This window comes from Amphiura filiformis, chromosome 3 (assembly GCF_039555335.1).
Source record: "Amphiura filiformis chromosome 3, Afil_fr2py, whole genome shotgun sequence".
NCBI classification, from domain to species: domain Eukaryota; kingdom Metazoa; phylum Echinodermata; class Ophiuroidea; order Amphilepidida; family Amphiuridae; genus Amphiura; species Amphiura filiformis.
In genome coordinates this window covers 46161762-46183295 of record NC_092630.1, presented here as the reverse complement: position 1 = coordinate 46183295, position 21534 = coordinate 46161762, and the positions used below count along the sequence as shown (strand labels likewise).

The window sequence follows — 21534 nt, the reverse complement described above, 5'->3', positions numbered from 1 at the left end:
AACGCGTGCTTTTTAAGATAAAAAATCAGTGGCGTACCGTGGCCGCCCCAACCCCGGGGGGGGCTGAAGAAATTTAAATTTTGCCGCCCCTTCCTCAACAGCCCGAAAAGGTTGACCCAATTTTTTTCTTGGTCGTTGAAAAAGTGAAGAGCAAAAAACAAAACAAAACACAAAAACCCGTTTCAGGCGCAAGCGCCCTAAAAGCAGCACATTTGGATGTACTAGTACCATTTTTTCAAAATTTTTAATGCTTTATCAAATTTTTCCGCCCTTTTTTATTTACTAATTATTTTTGCCGCCCCCTTCGTTTTTGCCGCCCCTGTTTTTGCCGCCCTTCTTCTTCCGCCGCCCCTTCATTTTGGCCGCCCCCTGCTTTTACCCCGGGGGGCTGGCGCCCCAAAGCCCCCCCCCCAAAAAAAAAAAATACGCGCATGAGATGGCCTCTATGCTTTATTGCACTCAGGTTTTGACTCACCCTGTATGTCAATGATGACCTGACTTCGAGCAAACATAACCCATGTTAATCAGCTGATATCAGTAAAAGACTCCAGCACGTCAGGTTTAAACTGTTCAGACGATTCAGCCAGCGGTTCTGTGGTGCATGGTGTTGAGCAAGAATACTATTGATTCATATTAGTAACCTACCATAGCAATTCACCATGGCATCTTCTATATTCAAAGCGCTGACGACTAATTATAACTTTGATGTGAAGTTTCTTGTACTAACAGTTGTTTCAGCTTTGGTTGCAGTCGTGTTCGTCAAAATAATTGGTCTTTTTCGACACAGGTGGTTTATTGAAAAAGCGTTTTCAAAGTTTCCATGTTACGATAGACATTGGTTGTTGGGTCATTTGAATCTGGTAAGTAATGGAAAAACAATTAAAATACTGAGCGTTACCATGGTTACTATTATTGTTACTAGCATCCAGAGCCGTAGCTAGATGGTGCGTCGCACATCACCCCTAAGATTTTTTTCAGGAAATCTTTGGAGAAAACGTCGAATTTTTTTATAGCTAAGCTTCACCCCAACATAAATTCTGCAATCCTTGCGAACGTGCCTGATTGTATAGGAACGGCGTCCATGAGACTCAGCGAGTCTAGCCTGATTGCGACTTTCTGTAAAGCGCATACCTAGGCCTATCCCGTTATATATAGGCCTAATCCATGGCTGTTTATACGTTGGCGAAGTGACGTCATAATCGGATTAACTACCATAGCAATAGATGAATACAATTTGAAAAGATCGCCCTGCACTACAAGCAGATTGCACTAATCACCTGTTTATGTCAGCAAACATAGATTGAATACAATACCGCTCTTTTCAAAGATACTAATCTTACAGGTGCGAGTGATCAGCCTTTCTTTGACATCTATGATTCAATGCATCGGTACCGCTTGAACGTTGTAGTGCAGGGCGAAATAGGCAAAATTGTATTCATCTATTGCTATGATAGTTAATCCGATTAACTACGCTATTTTGCCATTGCAATTTTTTGGCGACTCAATCCATTGGGTCGCTCTGTTGATAATAATTGTCCAGGTTTGCTAAAATTTACAGTCCGAACTGCACACCAAATCACCAAAACAATCGCCAAAATTTTGCAAAACTATTTATTAGAATCAAGAAGCAATTGCAAATTGTGTTCACTAGAGTTTTAGAAACGTTTCTCCGTAGCATTGGTGTCTTATATGCAAGAAAATGATTAGAACTTCTTGCAGCAAACATCTTTCAAAATGGCCTCAATCGGGGGACAGGTAAATGGCGAGTTAAAAATGGGTGAGTTATAGATTAAAATCGAGTTAGAATGGCGAGTTACCCCCTGCACAGATTAAAGAGTGATAAAAACGATATAAACCTTGCCTACTTGGAACAACTTGCATAATGGGAGGATTAGGACCGGCCCACCGGGATTGGGCGCCATCCCTTGAAGGTATTGTTATTTAACATTCGAGTACGTGCCTTTAATACGAGCATGAATGATTCACTATAATGACACCTTTGTATACTGTTCACTCCTATTGTTCCTATCATGTTCCAGGGCAGGGTCAGGTTTATGTCGGTCGTTTGTCTAGCAAACCTATTTTACTATACTCGCCAGGCTTTCTTCAATAATGAACCGACATACATTGGCATAAACATAGGGTTAGGAACCAGGGTGGCTCGGGGGGGGCTGTGCAGGGGCTGGAATACCTTTCAGCCCCCCCCCAATAATCATAGGTGAAGTAAACAATTGTGCTAAAATAGAGGGAAATGGGTGTTTGTGACCAAAATATTCTGACTCCTAGGGGAACCCCCTCAGCCACCCTCAGGGTGGCGCACCAAAACAATTTCAAAGTTACAGGCCCCCCCCTCAATTTTGAAAATCTTCCTAAGCCTGAGACTATAGACAAGTAAACTATTAGTCTCAGATTATGCTGACTCATTACTATGACACTTTTGTACTGTTCGTTCCTATTGTTCCTAGTCATGTTCAAGGGTCAGGTTATGGCCAGCCGTTTGTCTGATTGCTCGTCGGGCTCTCTTCGATATTAAACCATTAAACTACATGTATAGATAGAAGCTTAGGCCTATAGATCAGGAAGAATGACCAACGAAAAAACTGTCCATTTAAGGTTATTAATCTGTTGTGATTTGGTAGTTCACAGCATCTTACGAATGGTAGTGAGCTGGGCAATTCCCACTTGGTCCAATCCCATTTGGTCCAATCCCACTTAGGCCAATCCCATTTGGTCCAAATCCCACTTAGTCCCGTCCCAGTTAGGCCATGTCCCACTTAGTCCATGTCCCACTTAGGCTATTCCCACTAGGGCCATGTCCCACTTAGGTCATGTCCCACTAGGGCCATGTCCCACTTAGGCCATGTCCCACTAGGGCCATGTCCCACTTAGGCCATGTCCCACTAGGGCCATGTCCCACTTAGGCCATGTCCCATTTAGGCCATGTCCCAATAGGGCCATGTCCCACTAGGGCCATGTCCCACTAGGTCCATGTCCCACTAGGTCCATGTCCCACTAGGTCCATGTCCCACTAGGTCCATGTCCCACTTAGGCCATTGCCCACTAGGGCCATGTCCTCACTTAGGTTGTGTTTCTCTCACTCTATACTTCTTTGTGATGTATATAAATTGAATTTCAAGTAATTTTGTATGTCTTCATTTTATATTATTATAAATACTTCTTCTTGATTGATTCTATTTGGTCATTTTACTGATGGGCAAAAGAAATAATTTTTTTGTTTGGCTAAATATCACAACAGTTTATCTACATTAGTGTGCATGAAGGTCATTACTCATTTGAATTATCCAAGAAAAGACCGCAATAAAAATTGGATGTAAAATGTGGACCCCCTCCATACTCACTAGCATGCAACAAAAATGTTTACTTCACCTCTCTAAAAATATGCTAGTTTTATGGGTTATTTTGAACAGTTTAACATGAAAAAGTGGTCTCTTTGTATTATTGTTGGGAGGGGGATATTTTAAAAAACCCGACAGGTATGTGCCTACCGGAGTCGGTGAGTAGGGGCCTTATGTTGTTTCAAAAAATGGGATTGTTATAAAAAAAAATCTAAAGGTGGTCATTTGGTACAACATTTTGAAAAAAGGGTCATTGGGTACACAATTTTTGAAACATACATTGTCACGTCATCGGATAGAAAATTTTGCCGCGGCACACATATTACCCATCACTGCTAAAGTTGAGTGTCCCTAAGAAATTTGTTTTTTAATTTAGACCTTCTTGGATAACTGTACTCCGAAAGTGTAATTTTTTTTTATCTGAGGTAGATTCCTGGTTTTAATCCCGGTTCTAACAGCGGTTATTAAGTTACAAAAATAATTTTCTGAGTGTAACAAGGCCAGATTTTATAATTATAAGTAACATAATTATTATTAAGAAATTAAAGGCATGCATTTTCATTGCTCAAGTGCATTAAACCCGAAATGTGGCATTTATCAAATTCAAAACCTAGGATTTGATGAGACAAAAAATAATGTTGAATGATTCATTAAAAGTTTTGTGTTATACTGTTTATGAGCTTTGTGTTACATTTTCATATTTCAGTGACTATACTTAAGTTCTTGCCAGTTTTGCTGGTTTAAACGGGCAAAAACGGGTTTTTGCCACTTTACCGGCAAAACATGTTTTAGCTGGCAAAAATCGAACCCTGCAACACACAAAGAAAGAAAGAAACAAACAAACATTTGGATGATAACATAAGCAAAATATATATGTGGGGGGGGGGGCTCCCTCTTGCACAAATTTCTGGCAACACAATTTGCAAACCTAGTATGGTAGATAATATTAATTTCCATTCATGCCTTCTTTTTCACATGCATATACACATACATAATTATGGACAAGATCATCATTTAAGGATCATTTCCATTCTCCATCATTATGTTGGCAAACAGTACCGGCCTTCTTCAATCTCTATCTCCTTACTTTGTCCTACTGCTTATTTCTCTTTTCCTTCCTCTGTCTATTCTTCTCCCCCTTCATCAGCCTTATTCCTCCTCTTCTTTCTTCCTTATCTCCTTTTTCCTTTCTGTTCTTCTAAATCTTGTCATCTTTTCATGTACACGTAGGCCTATGTATTGGTCTGAAAGGGACATGGCCTAAGTGGGACATGGCCCTAGTGGGACATGGCCCTAGTGGGACATGGCCCTAGTGGGACATGGACCTAGTGGGACATGGCCCTAGTGGGACATGGACCTAATGGGACATGGCCCTAGTGGGACATGGCCCTAGTGGGACATGGCCCAAGTGGGACATGGCCCTAGTGGGACATGGACCTAGTGGGACATGGCCCTAGTGGGACATGGACCAAGTGGGACATGGCCCTAGTGGGATTGGACCAAATGGGATTGGACCAAGTGGGAACTGGACCAAGTGGGAATGGACCAAGTGGGAATGGACCAAATGGGATTGGACTAAGTGGGATTGGACCAAATGGGATTGGACCAAGTGGGAATAATCCAGTGAGCTTTGGCAAAACTGCATTGCTCAATTCATAGCGGCGAGCGTGTATAGAAGAATTAAAATATCACAGATAACTTTTATAGGTGCTGCGGTTCTTGAGTTACGGTAGCTTACGGTGTAAAGAGGGCTGAAACAACAACACTTTTGTAAAACGTACATAAGGGTCGGTTCATAGTGAATATTCGAAGGCGAATATTCGGCTTCGAATACTTTTTGTGACGTCAAAATATATACGGCAACGAATAAAATATGATGACACGCCGAGTTGAATCGGATTAAATATCGCGCAACTGATAGCGAGATACTATTGATTTATATGAAAGGCTCGAGGTCACCTGAATATCGTTCGACGAATGATGATTTCAAAAATCCCCAATGAAAATTAACCTGCCCAGTTGTCAAATACGTCTGGATAGTTCCAAAATGGCTGATAACGAACTGAAAGAAAATGTTATGGGCGCAAGACTGCAAACCCAATTCTGCCATTTTTAATTCGCGGACCTATTTTCTCAATAATTATAAAATGCGACTTTTTGGTGACTCAAATTTATGTATAGGCTTTCCACTTTTATTTAAGCTATAATTCGCCACTCTTTCTGATTAATAAGTCTAAAGACCAGCCCAAAATACCTCAAATAGTTTCTGTATTTTACCGGAACTCATTAGGGTTACACAAATGGCGCATTGATTTAGTTGTGTGCCCCCTTATTAGTGCGGTACAAGCGTACCCATTTTTATATGGTATGAAAGTAAGGGACTGTTAAGACGTCCAGGAAAAGGAAAATGCCTAGCAGGCAATAGCATTCCAATGCTGTAGTGATGGTAAGTAATGTTTTATGCAAATAATATGATATTTAGGCTTTACAAACATAACCTAAATGTACAAGTGAATGTTTCCATATTAACGTAGCTCTATTTAAATCGACTGATGCAGAAAAAAAGTCTAACTCCAAATTCAGATTTATGCCTCCACCCCGGTTTTACATAAATAATCATTTGGCCCCAGTTCTAGGTCCCCATATGCATCTGCCCCTGGCAGAGGATGTGTGAGGTCTGGGGTGGTAAATCATTGGTTATTGATATAAAATGCGTTTGCCATGGAGGTTCACCCATTTTTGTCATCTTTTCCGCACTAGCGGAATTCTTGACGTTTTTGGCACCTATAAACGATGTTATTTTGGGCGGAATAAAGATGTAATGCGTTGTTATCAGTCAAATTCATAATTATAATTAATAATTAAGAGGGCAAAATAAGTAACATGTAGGAATGGATATATAGAGCTTTGCAATGAATATCTTCATAAACTATGCCGAACAACCAAAACCCCGAGCGTTGGTACCCTATCATTGCGTGTTCTTTTAAAAAAATTCTTGTTTATTTCTATAATTTGTGAATCAGGCATTAAAACCCCGGCAAAAATTGCTTTGATCATATCATAGCGAGTGTGTAGAAGAATTTAAATAACACAGATATGTTGTAAAGAGGACTGTGAAACAACAACACTTTTGTAAAACGTACATGATAACTCATTCACAACAATAAATCAATTATGTTTTCAAAGTATATGAATGATTTGTAGAATGAACTTTTGCAAAACATCAGTGTTATTTTTCAATAATATATTGATTTAGATAATGAAAATCGATTTTGTTTTTGTATTCTTTATCATGTAATGAGTGCAAATAATAATAATAAATTTATAAAAAAATCTTTGTTTTATATTTCACTGATTACAGGAAGGTGATCGAACATTGATTCCTAAAATGCTGACAGACCATGCTATTCGTGCCAAGTACGCGTATCAGTTATGGCAAGGCCCTTTTATAGGATCACTCGTTGTGGTACATCCTGATATGGTTAAGACTATATTAACTACTAGTGGTAAGCCTTTCTCACAGATTCTTGTTTTAGTATAATCTTTCCATGCAATTATGTATATAAATTATTTTTCTTTCTTAATTTAGTATTGTCTCACTCGACAACAAGACATTTTTTACTCTATAAGCATGGCAAGAAGCTCTCGACCTCTCTAATATTTTAAGCACATATTTTTAATTGTCACTGCACGGATTTTTAATTCCACTGCACGAACGTGCTGTAGTAATAGTCCCGGTCAATAACACATTCGGTCAGTTGTTTCTGATTGTCTTTCAGAGCCAAAGGACGAACTTGTTTACAGTTTTATCAGACCTTGGATTGGCGACGGGTTGCTTCTAAGCAAAGGAAAGAAATGGGCGCGAAACCGACGACTTTTAACACCCGCTTTTCACTTCGAGGTTTTACGACCATACACTTCGATCTTTAGACAATCAACCAAAACACTCGTTGTAAGTAGGTCCATGATGTAATCCGGTATCCATGCAATAGTACACAAACTTTTAAACATGACGGTGTTAGTAAGAAATTAAGAACATGCCGAGGTATAAAAACAAAATCATAAAATAGGACCTAGAATGGATGCTACACAATCACCACCCACCCAAATTCACCCCCACAGACATGCACCCCAAATGAAATCAGTGTTATAGGTCTACATTATAGTTATACTCATTTTGTCAACAAGGAAACATCATTTGAAGTATGCAGACCCGCGGGCAGATAGCGTGAAACTCGGATGATGAAACTCGACCACTATTATAGCGGGCAAAACTCGTATTTATGACCGATGTGGCTTGCCACAGACCCGTCATCCCGGGGCCGGCATACTCCCACCCGTCACCAACCCATATCCATCCACATAAATAAACTTCAATCGAGAGAGATTGTGCTGAGGGAACACTCTGTGAAAAGATTGAAAATTTCACTTTAAAAAGATTGAAATTTCACTCTTTGCAGAGTGAAAATTATACTCGCATGGAGAAAACTATGTGATTTTCACTCCTGGTAGATTGAAATGTCAATCTTTTCGATTGACCCGATGAGTCACTCCGAGGAGGATTGACTTTTTCACTCTTTAGAATTTAGAGAGCACAGTAGTGTAGCAAGCGGGGAGGGGGGGAGTTTCCTCTAACAAAAATGAAAGTGAAAAGTGCCCATCTGAGAAAAAATGAAAGAGAAAATCGGGAAAGTAAAGAAAAAGACTAGGGCCAAGGTGGCCGTTTCCCACCAAAAATTAATTCACTCCGATCAGGTAAAATTCCAAACATTGTCCACATAAAGCAATAAAGCTCGAAGACTTAAGGGATCTAAAATGAGCGTTTATTGCGTTTCGACAGTATTTTTGTGGGACATGAGAGCACCTCAGACCTATCGAATTGCATTCTGAATACGAAGCATGTCTTTCTGATATCAAATAATTTTCATTTTGGAAAATTACAATATAATACAAATTTTATGACAAATTATAAAAATTTGATATTTTTCAAATTTTTGATATATAACAGTCCTTGAAGTAAATTATATAAATCTAATGACATATTCTTAAAGTGTATGTAGCAGGGAGGAAAAGCCGACGGTCAATTGAAAATTTTGACCTTTCATATTGAAGATATGGATTTTTTTCCCAAAAAGACCTCATTTTTTTGGTGTTTTGGGGAAAAAATCCATATCTTCAATACGAAAGGTCAAAATTTTCAATTGATCGTCGGCTTTTCACCCCACCTACATACACTTTAAGTATAAATCATCAGATTTATAAAGTTTACTTCAAGTACTGTTAAATATCAAAAATATCAATTTTTAATGATTTGCCATAAAATGTGTATTAAATTGCGAATTTCAAAAAATCAAAATTATTTGATATCAGAATGACATTCTTCGTATTCAGAATGCAATTCGATAAGTCTGATGTGCTCTAATGTCCCAAAATAAATACTGTCCAAACGTTCATACCCCAGCCCTTAAGATTATGTTAAAACATGTACAGTCTCTCTAAAAAACGGCCTATATGTATATCTCGCCGATAATACTGGGTCAAAATGATGCAACCGAGAATTTGTTTTGCCCCCGATTTTTTTAATCTTGCTCCTCCCCCACCCCTCGACCCAGGGGCGTAGCCAGCTTTCTTGGTCAGGGGGGGGGGCAAAATAAAATTTTGGGGGCACAGACGAAAAAAATTGCAGTTGCATCATACAATACATATAGAGACTGTATGTCTTCGAGCTTACCGAAAAGGGCCTTATTGGGATAGTAGCGCGCAAAAATACACTATTTTTGCCCATTATCCGGCTAAAAAAGGGCTTTATTGTTACAATGTGCGCGCGTAGCGCGGAAAATTTTTGGATTTTACACTATTTTGGCCCTGAATTTTTCTTTTCCTTTGCCCTCCTGATTTTCTCTTTCATTTTTTGTCAGAGGGGCACTTTTTCTTTCATTTTTGTCACTCTGCCCCCCCCCCTGCTCGCTACGCTACTGCCTCGACCCTCCGAACAAGAAAGTTGGTTTTGCCCCTGACCACATAGACACCTTCTTACACACCTACAAATGATACAAATAAATAAAAAGAAGTCTGTCATACTACTTGTAATCAGTAAGGATAACCTAAATGTAGACTTTCCTGTCTTCGGATGTCCGCACAAAGTGAATCTTTATCAAGTCAAATCATGCATTGCAAAATGATAACAATGATGTAACTTTCCTGTTTCTGGATGCTTTGTGTCACAAAGCGAATTTTTATTTAGTCATTTCATCAAAATCTAAACAGCTCGCCCTAGCCACCCCACACCCACCCCATCCACTTTCCCCCCCCCCCCCCCCACACACACACACACAAAATGACGTCAGCAAGGATACCTGTGGTATGAACGTTTGGACAGTATTTATTGTGGAACATTAGAGCACATCAGACATATCGAATTGCATTCGATGACATCAATGCCGTTGTGCGTTACGTAATTAATGAGCCCAGTCAGATGTATTTCGCACCTGCCAAGCACAAGTCACCCAATTTCGAAAACTGGAAAAATATCAAATTTTAATAATTTGTCATAAAATTTGTATTATATCGTGAATTTCAAAAAATGAAATTTATTTGATATCAGAAAGACATTCTTCGTATTCAGAATGCAATTCGATATGTCTGATGTGCTCTCATGTTCCACAAAAAATACTGTCGAAATGCTCAAAACGCTCATTTCATCCAGATCCCTTAAGGGATCTAAAATGAGCGTTTATGGCGTTTCGACAGTATTTTTTGTGGGACATGAGAGCATCTCAGACGTATTGAATTGCATTCTGAATACGAAGCATGTCTTTCTGATATCAAATATTTTTCATTTTTTGAAAATCACGGTATAATACAAATTTTATGACAAAATATAAAAATTGATATTTTCAAATTTTGATATATAACAGTCCTCGAAGTAAATTTCATAAATCTAATGATATATTCTTAAAGTGTATGTATCTGGGAGGAAAAGCCAACGATCAATTGAATATTTTAACCTTTCCTATTGAATATATGGATTTTTTTACAAAAAGACCTAATTTTTTTGGTGTTTTGGAAAAAAATCCATATCTTCAATACGAAAGGTCAAAATTTTCAATTGATCGTCGGCTTTTCATCCCACCTACATACACTTTAAGTATAAATCATCAGATTTATAAAGTTTACTTCGAGTACTGTAAAATATCAAAAATATCAATTTTTAATGATTTGCCATAAAATGTGTATTACGTTGCGAATTTCAAAAATCAAAATTATTTGATATCAGAAGGACATTCTTCGTATTCAGAATGCAATTCGATAGGTCTGATGTGCTCTCATGTCCCACAATAAATACTGTCCAAACGTTCATACCCCAGCCCTTAAGGTTATTAATTATTTTAAACTGTTGTGATTTGGTAGTTCACAGCATCTTACGAATGGTAGTGCGCTTTGGCAAAAACTGCATTGCTCAATTCATAGCGAGCGTGTAGAAGAATTAAAATATCACATATATATACTTTTATAGGTGCTGCGGTTCTTGAGTTACGTTGTAAAGAGGGCTGAAACAACAACACTTTTGTAAAACGTAAATAACTCATTAACAACAATAAATTAAGCAAGTTTGCAAAATATACGATTTGTAGAATGAACTTTTGCAAAACATCAAGGTGTTAATTTTCAATAATATATTGATCTAGATAATGAAAATCAATTTTTTGGTTGCTTCGACCAACAATACCTCGTCTATTAAATGGGGAAATAACGTACCTGTGTTTTATATGATTTTATACCACATTGTAGGCCTACATATAACATTATACAATTTTGATAACCATGATGATGAATGCAACACAGATTGAAGCAACTATGGAATATCCCAGGGGATTTGTTTTGAGATTAAACACGTTATACCGTAAAACCTCGTCTACAAGCATATAGAGTGCTTTTGATGAAGCTAAATTAATCCAAACCCCTTTCATCGACAAAATTATAATATTATGGAGTTTCAGCAAATTAATTACCGATACAAACATATGCAAACAAGTACTATTGTAGGACCAATCTATTCTATTTGCATATTTACGGCTGTTACGTTTTAATTTAGCTTTCATCAAAAACACACTATATGCTTGTAGACGAGGTTTTAGGGTATACCCTATATAGTCAGCAAGGATAGCATCAATGTAGACTTTCCTGTTTTCGGATGTTCTCGCAAAGTGAATCTTTATTAAATCACCCATCAAAATCTTGCACCCACCCGCCATACCCATCCACCCAGTGATGGCACCAGGATTTTTTTCCGGGGGGGCATTGGGGGGCAAAGTCAATTTGGGGGGGGCAAAATTGATAAATTTTGCACACAATTGCCGCAAAAAGCGGAAATTTACGTAATTTGGGTTTTTTGCCTCAAAACTTGGGCGCAAAGTGGAGGAAAGAAAAATATGGGGGGGATGCTCCTTGTTCCCCCCCTCCGTAGCGCCGCCACAGCATCCACCAACACACCCCTATATATAAATAACACGAAGTCAGTTAGTCTCCTCGTACCCGCGCATGCAGCAAGGATGGCATCAAGGTATGCTTTCCTTCTCTGGATGCCCTCACAAAATGAATCTTTATTAAATCATCTCATCAATATCCAAACACCAACCCGTCACTGACCCATATCCATCCACATACCCCCACACCATACACACCCCACCCCTACCTACCACCCCCACCCCCCCCCCACACCCCTACACCCACAAACAAATCATGCAGTTGCAATAATTGTTCTCCTATGTCATCAGCAAGGTTAACATCAATGTAGACTTTCCTCTCTTCGGATGTCCTCACAAAATGAATCTTTATCAAATATCAAATCAGTATCTGACTTCAGACTGATTTTGCTTGATCACATCATATATTTCCATCCTATTTTATTTCACAGAATAAATGGAACAGGAAATGCAATGGTAAAGAAATTTCGCTAGAAATGTTTTCAGAAGTAAGTCTACTGACTCTCGATGGTCTGTTGAAGTGCATATTCACTGTAGAGAGTGATTGTCAGAACAAAGAGTAAGTTTATCTACAACACAAACTGCTGAAATGTTTTCTATCAAAAGCCAAACGTATTGCACCATACATTCCATGTGATGAAACATTCTTCACATCACTTGTCCAAGGTGTTGATGGACGTCCCCTTCCACAGCTCCCTGCAGAATCCGTTTCTCAACTCCACCATCCTTTCTTACAATGTGGCTAAAGCAACACATTTTCCTCTCAAAGATGGACTTTCTGATGTTTAATTCTGTGCCAATCTTATTCAGGACCCAGATTTACCTTCTTGTCTTTCCAAGATACTCACAACAGCCTCCTACAGCACCACATCTCAAATGCATCTATCTTCTTCCGATCATTCTTTGTCGTTGCCCAGGATTCGCACCCGTATGTAGCAATTGAGAAGACTGTTGCACGAAGTATAACCGTACCTTGAGGTTGATTGGTAAACCACGACTCTTCCAGATCTATGACATACTCTGAGTTGTTGTCCTTGCCATAGCTAATCTTCTTGTGATCTCAGATGTGCTGTCACCTTTGTTGTCTATCATTGAACCCAGGTATTCAAATTGTTCAACCTCCTCAACTTTTTGACCAGCTATCAAAAATTCCTCTTCAGTTTCATTTCTATCAATAACCATTACGTTAGTCTTCTTGGCATTTAGAAGAAGGCATTTCTCCTCACTGGCTTCCTTGATGCATTCTCTACTGGAGAGCATTTGGTATGTAGACTAGTCGTCCAATTTTATGTCAATGTGTCTATCCATTTTATAGAGGGTTGTCAGTTTCTTTGTTTGTCGTCTTGACTGAAGAGAGTCCTAATCTAGCACCCAAGTAAATTGGTAACAGCTAATTAAAGTTCTTTGTCAAGACCAAAGGAAAAACTAACAAAGAACTTTAATTAGCTGTTTAATCAACAGACCTGATGAACCTCTTCAGTTAAATTGGTAACAATTCCTTTCTCACGGGTGTACACTTTCTTGCAGAATCTTGCTGCTTGATGTTGTATTCTCTCAAGGGCGTGGATGTTCTTCTGAATGTATAGGTCCCACGTAGCTGTTCTATATTCCAGGATAAGCCGAAGTCTGCCGAACAAGGGCTGTATAAGCAGTGACCTTAACCCTCTCAGGACAGCTTCACATGTTTCTCCTAATGACTCCAGGAACCTGCTGGGCTTTCTTTGCAGCTTGCTTACTTGCTTATGTCGACTTGTCTAGTCGGACTCCGCTGATGGCTCTCCGCACAACTCTGTTCTGCATGCAGTTCCTAATGTTTTGTCTCTCTTGTCCAGTATCCTCGATTAGTTGCTTAATGTAGTCATTCCGTGGTTGTCCTCATGATCTTTTACCATGCGTATGCTGCCACAGCAAAACTTTGGAAGCTGCCTCTGTTTCACTTCTGGCACAGTGTACAGGAAATCTCAGCCTTTTTGTTTTCAGTCTTTCTGAGATCGGGGAGAGATTGCCGTACAGCGTCTTATTGGTGGTGTGCGACTGCCAGGTAACATTAAGTGCATTTCTCAGTAGTCTTGTGTAACAACCATCAAGCGCCTTTCTAAACTTTGATGTAATTGTCCAGGTTTCTGCACCATACCCGGGCTGTGGTGGTGAAAAGCTTGGTTTTAAGATTTCTAGGCAGGCTGCTCTTCCATAACTTGTTCATGCTGTTGCAGGCCCTCCATGCCAGTGGCGTGCGCAAAGGTGGGGGGGACAATGGCCCCCAGTTTTGTAGGTCATTCGGGGGAAAACGTCAAAATTTGCCCCCTCACACTCCTAATCAGACTCCATTTGGGGAAACTGAACAACCTGCCCCCCCCCCCCTTTCAATGTGCTGCTCACGCCACTGCTCCATGCCTGGGCTTTCCTGATGATAAAATCCTTTTCACTGCTGCCAATCCAAGCCCCAAGGTATTTGAAATCATCAACTACTTCAAGCTCGCTTCCATCAAGTGTTCGGATTGGGGATGCAGCCATATTGCAAACCATTGCCTTGGTTTTCTTGGTGTTCATGCTGAGACCAAGTGCTGCAGTCTCAACAAGATGTAGTAGCTCTTCGGCATCACTGAGACTGTCGGCCAATAGTGCTATGTTGTCAGCAAAGTCGAGGTCTGTAATTGTTTGCGGGCCTATCCTCCGACTTTTCCTTGTTTTTAGTGTGAGCCCTAGACGATCTTTATTCCCATGTAGCGCTTTCCTGAGAGCATAGTCGAGGACTGTTACAAATATAAATGGTGCTAGTGTGTCCCCCTGCAGTACTCCAGCCTGAATTATGAAGTCGTCGGAATGCTTTGCAGAATGCTACGTTTGTATATCCCAACAGATGAATACCCAGGTATATATAAAAAGAAACTGTTGAAAGCTCTTTACCACAGAAAGTGTAAACATTAGGTGTCTGAGGGCTGGAACCGATGGTCACGGTGAAACATTAATTAGTTGGATTAAAGTTCATCAGCCATGTGTTTTGCCATTCCTTCAGAGCATCCAAATCATTTGATATAATTTCAAAGCATACATATTATTTCAAGTTAGAATTGTGTCAATGGGACAAGAAGTTGTAACGTTTCGAGTGATATTACATGTTATTGCAGAAAGTGATCAATATTGTTTTCGAAATCCTCTTCCATCTCCAATTTTTTTTTTTTTTCAACTTTTTCTTATCTTGCAAATCTCGGAATCCATATCTGCAAGGCGTCCAAGACATCAGTGAAGCAGTAGGTGCTCATGGCTTTTTATCTGCCATTTATGTTTAATCCTATATTTGAACTGAGTCCTACTGGTCGTGTTCATAGGAGAGCTGTGAAACAGGCTCATGACTTCACTCAAGGGGTTATTAAGTCTAGACGAGAGGCAATTGTGCAACATACAGAGGAAAGAAGTAAATATTTGGACTTCCTGGACATTCTGTTGCAAGCAAGAGTACGTACACAATTCATACTTGTCAATTTTCGCCACATTTTTGTTTGGCGAGGGCTCAAATATTGTCATCATTAAAGAGACAGGTAGAGAGAAACACATTTGCACAGATGGCCAGTTAAGGAAACAATGAGGGGGTTGATGGTAGTCTTTTCCTCAGCCAGTTTAATTTCTCTCACTCCATGCAGACCGTTTGGAAACTGGCAGCGAGTCGGGTATTATACTTACGCTCAAATAAAACCAGCAAATGACACACTCGACTCGCAGGGGCACTCACTCCAGAAGTGACAGCAAGACCCTATGTAACATGATGTAATGTGCCTGCATCTGCTTCATCTTATCGCATCTGAAGTATGAATTGCGGACCATTTGTTGCACTCAGGAGGATGGACAAACATGGGAAAACAGATTCTCGGACCCAGACTAAATAAAAAAAGGTTCATTAAGCAACATGTTTTTGTAGTACCCACATAGTAACATACATCCCCTTAATATTAAAAAAGTGACATAATTTTCTTCACTACCATTTTTTGTAACCATACAGGATGCTGATGGTACTGGGTTATCAGACCAGGAGATTCAAGATGAAGTTGATACATTTATGTTTGAGGGCCATGATACCACAGCAAGTGGGTTGTCATGGATGATGGTGAATATGGCACTCCATCCTGAATATCAATCTAAATGTAGAGAAGAAATAGATGCACTAATGGAAAGTAAACCGGATGACAACATTGAATGGTAGGTGTAAGGTGAGAATATTGTTACATATAGGTCCAGGCCCACAGCGAGGATTTAGAGTTGGGTGGCCAAAACGTGATCTATCTTGGCTTGCATGTTTGCATGTTAAAAAAGTGGACTAAGTGGACTTTCACTAAAAAATGTTGACCCTTGGTGACTTTTTCGTAAAAATTTGAACTTTTGGTGCATATTTTAGCAAATTCACAAACAATGAACATTTCCACAAGGGTAAAATTAGAATATTCCTCTGATAGTGATGAAAATGGTCTAAATTTTATTTCTTGTAATAAGCACTGAAAAAGAATAGTTTATGCTATCTAGGGCATTTTGTTACCTAAGAAACACAGCCAAATAGGTCACAGCCAACAGGACTCAAATGGATATTGACCTGTTTCACTGTGTTACTATAATAATGAGACGTCATAAGTATGTAATTTTCAAACTACTCCTTATTTGTTATAAAAAGTCAAACATTTTGAGACCATTTTCATTAAAATCTGAGGAAATTGTCCGTTTTGACCGTGTGGATCCCAAATGTAGACCTTTGACCTTTATGCTCATTACTCCAGAATGATAAATTGTAGATAAATATTTTCTGAATCCTTATGACCAGAATAAGTTTGTAATTGGTTTCAACAAATTGCTAATAAATTTTGACCTCAAGTGGTATTCTGGAATTGCAGAAAGGGCCAAGTTGGCCAACATATTCCTAATATGATCCACAAGGAGTGTATCAATGATGTTGCCTGTATCACCATGAGGTCGATTGGTTCACTTTAAATATCGCAGTACTAAGCCAAAGAATCTCAAAACCATGGAAATACTAGTTTCACTACAATGTTTTTTGCTTATTGTACACCCGATTTAGGGATGACCTGAGCAAACTTCCATATTTAACAATGTGTGTTAAGGAGAGTATGCGCCTACGACCACCAGTCCCAGGAATAAGAAGAGTAACAACTCGTGAATTGACATTTCCAGATGGACGTACTGTTCCAGCAGGTACATGTATTAACTTTAAAGTTTCTTATAAAATCTATATAGAAACATTTTACCTTTATTTTTTTCAAAACCGATTTTTTGGCATATTTGTAATACTTACACATGTTCTAACTTAAATCTATGAGCAAACTGTCAAATTCGTCCTATTTGTAGTAAAACGGACGATTTTCTGTTGGTCCGACATAAAGTCATAATTTTAGATTATGACTTTATGTCGGCCACGATCATAAACCGTAGTCTCAGTACAAAACTAGCTTGGTTACGCTACCTCCCCAGGTGGAGGGAGCGCAACCAAACTGGCCGCGTAGGAGACTAACTCTGAGGCCGCACTCGCTGTCCTAATTCCAAATAGTGCGAGATGTTTCGAGTGATAGAGGTGAAGTTTATGATGTTGTTTCTTGCAAATTCCCAATGTTTTTCGCGTCCAAATGTATTGGGAACTTTCATAATGATTGCATATTATCATTTTAGAAGAAAAAAAGAAAAATCTAAAAATTTAAAAAGATCGTACATTAAGGCTTTAAGTACAAGGTACTACATTCATGTGTTGTGTGACTACATTCTACTGTACTATACAATGTATTGAAAAATAGGATGCATTATGCAGGCCCTACACTTGGCCCACACCCTTTGGTGGCAAAACATGCAGAAAACATGATGAAGATTATTTAATTGAATATTAGGGCAAGTTATAAATAAATACACGGATGAGGGTCTTCTCAAATTGGTGCACAATCAAAGGCAAATTACTATGTGCTTTCAAAGGCAAACATCCTAACCTTTCCTTCTTCTGTTGTTATCCAGGTTCAGCTATAGGCATAGGCATCAATGCACTGCACCATAATCCTCATGTATGGAAGGATCCAGAGACTTATGATCCTGAGAGATTCTCACCGGAGAACATCAAGAACATTGTGCCTTTTTCATATGTCCCATTCTCAGCTGGACCAAGGTACATTTGTAAATATCTGATCATAATATGAAGAGCTTTGTTGAAAAAGACCTTATATCCACTTTTTGACTTTTTGAGAAAAACAGCTTTTTTTAATTGTGCAAGTATTTCTAGTTTAATTTGATTCAATTTGGGTTTGGATAAAGTGTTGATGAATAGAAACTAACAGAATAGGTTTGGTACAATTTTCAAGCCTTCCTATTTATTTTATTATTTCTTTATATCCTGCCTTTTGTGGATGTTACTTGTAAGGGCTTTCGCAAAAACAAAATGAATTGATCCCTTTTCTAGAAACCACCTTGGCAATCAAATTTGAGCCCGTTTGTTTGCACTACTTTATGTAAATTGACTAATGCTTTCAAAATCAAAAAGAAAAATTGAAATATCTCATTTACTTTTTTTTTTACATCAGGGCTCGAAATACACATGGGCTGAGGGCGATTAGCCCCCAAATTTCACACAATAGACCTGTGAAATATGTCTGTCAATGGCAAAAGTACAAATGAGGGTTACTTGTAGAATATGCTCAAAATAGCCTTGATTATCAAGAGTATTTTGAGCCCTGATACCATATGTGACCCGCTCTGACAAAACCAGGAACAAGTCACATTTTTGACATTTTATGATTTGAATAAAAATGTAAGCATGGGACATTAAGCTTTAAAATGATACCAAAATTATATACATAGCGTCAATACTTTTCAAGATTATCATAGTTCAACTGTCAATTATTAATGAACTTTTTTTTCAATAAGTACTTTCAAGGATTTGAAAGTCCAGTCCCAAGGTCAAATACCATGAAATTAAGAATTGCAAAAATAATTTGATTTTTTTATGGGAATGTCACCTTTAAAGGCCTATAACTCAAAAACATGCCTGGTGACTAGTTCCAGGTTTTGTTGGAGGTGGTCACATACATTGATATATGCGACCTCCTCCACGACATGAGTGTCAAGTCACAAGTTGGGAGTTCCAAGACGTTCCAACCATTGAGTTGATATTCTTTGGTGAAGAAACATGTATTGGAAGTGGCATGTCCTTTTTGAATGGGGACAGAATTGAATACCGAGTACAGTATATTATGTCCCATTCACAAAGGACATAACCACTGTCTGCAAACAAAGAACAGTAATTTAACAATTGGGAGGTCCTGAAACCACCAACTTGCTACTTTGTGCCCATTTTGTTGGAAAATGTCACAGGTCTAATTTCTCTGACAAGGAATACAGTTTTTAACTCAAATATTTCTTTTCAGGAATTGCATTGGTCAGAATTTTGCCCTGAATGAAACCAAGATGGTATCTGCTGTCATCTTACGACACTTCTATCTTTCCATGGATCAGGACAAAGCTCCTCCACGTCTATTCCAGCTAGTACTTCGTTCACCAGAAGGAATCAATGTCAATGTTAGACCACGAAAGTTGTAAATACACAAGTCATCAGAATGATCAATTTCATTAATGCAGGCTGAAATATTCAAATGTTTTCTTGATTAATTTCATCAATGCAGGCTGAAATTATTTAAATGTTTTCTTGATGTCAAACATGAAGAAAAGTGCACTGATCATGCTTTAGAAGCCAGTGTCTGGTGTAGCAATTCACCAATATGTATATAATCTGAAATCTAAATGGTAATTCAGTTTTCCTCAGGTTTTGGGAGCTTTTCATAATTCACTCTAGCAGCTCTTGTGAACAGTAGCACATCGTTCTCCTTGAACAGACTCCAAGAAATTATAACAATATAGTTTTAGCTAAAGAGGTCTTATGGTTCTTGAACAATTTTCCATTTCCATTAACCCAAGAACCACAAAACATAGGCCTATTAAAGAACTGCAAGTGCAATATATATATGAATTCTATTAACAGGTTCCTCAATAACCAAGGTTCTTTTTATAACTTATTAAATCTGAGATGCACACAGTAATTTTTCTTAAAAAATACTTGCAGTACGAGGATTCTGCACATGCAGGAAAGAGACTGCAATAATGGTCATGGGATTTAGACTCGCCAATTTAGTTGCAGACTCGCTACTTTAGTTGCACGTAAATTATTTAAAATATGAAATACATGTATGAACAGGTATATGTAACAGCAGAACTTCTGTAAATTCTCTGTGTTGAAAAAGAGTACTAAATATTCTTGAAGAGTTATCTTTATGAGTATTTTGTCAAATATGTTTATGTAATCAATGTAGAAATATTTTCATTTGATGACAGATGTACCAGTATTGCCCATTTCACCACCACTACATACAGGCTGTAAGCCGCTGTATCAAACTGATTGGTACCTGTAAGTTTTGATGGTTATTGCAAAGCCTGATTCTTCCAAATGCAACATAAGGTCTTCTGGAAATGACCATAATTCATAGTTACAATGTAGATGACTGTCTATGACATTTAAAAACAACATTGCATTTTGATGTAACAGTCATGTCCATGTCACTTTAAACTGATGGGTACCAATCATTTTGATGTAGCCTGAAGTACATGCCACATCTGCAATGATCTTGTTAAACATTCAATGCTACAAATAAGATTTGTCTTTAAAGAGGCTAAATAAATAATTTAAAAGTAAATTTAAATACTGTAACTTATTATTTGTTTATTGAGTTCTACAAAGAATGCAATTATACAAAAATTATTTTTCCTGTTGAATGCTAATAAATAATTTATATTAATCCAGCACACTGTCTCTATCATTTTGCCTCATAGAAACAGCACCATGCCCAAAGTTCTATCCCATTCTGGGCTTATTACAGTAACCACCAGCACATACTATTATATCCCTCATTAATATATTCTCGTTCATTAATTGGTTAAACGAGTATCATGTGACCAAAAATAGTTTTGCTATTTTGCAAACTTGTTAACAAGCCGATTGATGAGGGAGCGGGATACTATTCAAAGTACTATCTCCGGGAAATAGTTTTACTATCTCCCTCTGAGCGCGTCCCGGAGCGCGTATGACCTCATAACCGCGTCGCAGTTCCTAGTGGTCAATTCAACTCGCCACATACGCAGGATATCAGTACCGGCTCCGGGGTATTAACATGGTAGGTAATATAGATTTACCTACCATGGTATTAATGTGTAGCAATTCGTTTTGTTTTGCGAAGCACACAATTAAGCAGCACAGACATGACAGAAGTGCAGCTAAAATACGGCGGTTTAATGGCATAATCTTAGTTACATCAGGATCAGTATCTTAATATTGATGGTGAAATAACAGGGAACATGTTAACATGGTTACTCGTTTCACGGCGGTATTGTAGAGGTGAACTTGTCACACATTTTCACTGTAAGCTTTAGCCACTCAACTGTGTGCGTGCTTTGTGCATTCAATCAAAACAAAGCAAGGCCGGCGTAGCCTTGACTAGGCCTAGCCTACATTTATGCCTAGGCCTATGCCTTGTGTTTAATGAACAAAGAATATATTAATGAAGGATATAAAACAAATATTTACTGCTCTAAATTAGGGATCTGGTGGAATCTATTGGTCCCCTCGGTGAACTGGAGACCGTGAGCCTACTATTTTCCCTCGACCT

General features: G+C 38.5%; 1 protein-coding gene across 1 annotated transcript; it reads left to right on the top strand.

Annotated features, from left to right (window-relative positions):
• Positions 1–554: 554 nt before the first annotated feature.
• Positions 555–20057, top strand: LOC140147286 (leukotriene-B4 omega-hydroxylase 3-like). The gene is given in 11 exon segments (XM_072169065.1): positions 555–860; positions 6718–6862; positions 7136–7308; positions 12274–12401; positions 13370–13422; positions 15071–15105; positions 15107–15298; positions 15840–16036; positions 16905–17038; positions 17843–17990; positions 19246–20057. Coding segments are annotated over 11 exon segments (1578 nt in total). The 5' UTR covers positions 555–659; the 3' UTR covers positions 19418–20057.
• Positions 20058–21534: the final 1477 nt, after the last annotated feature.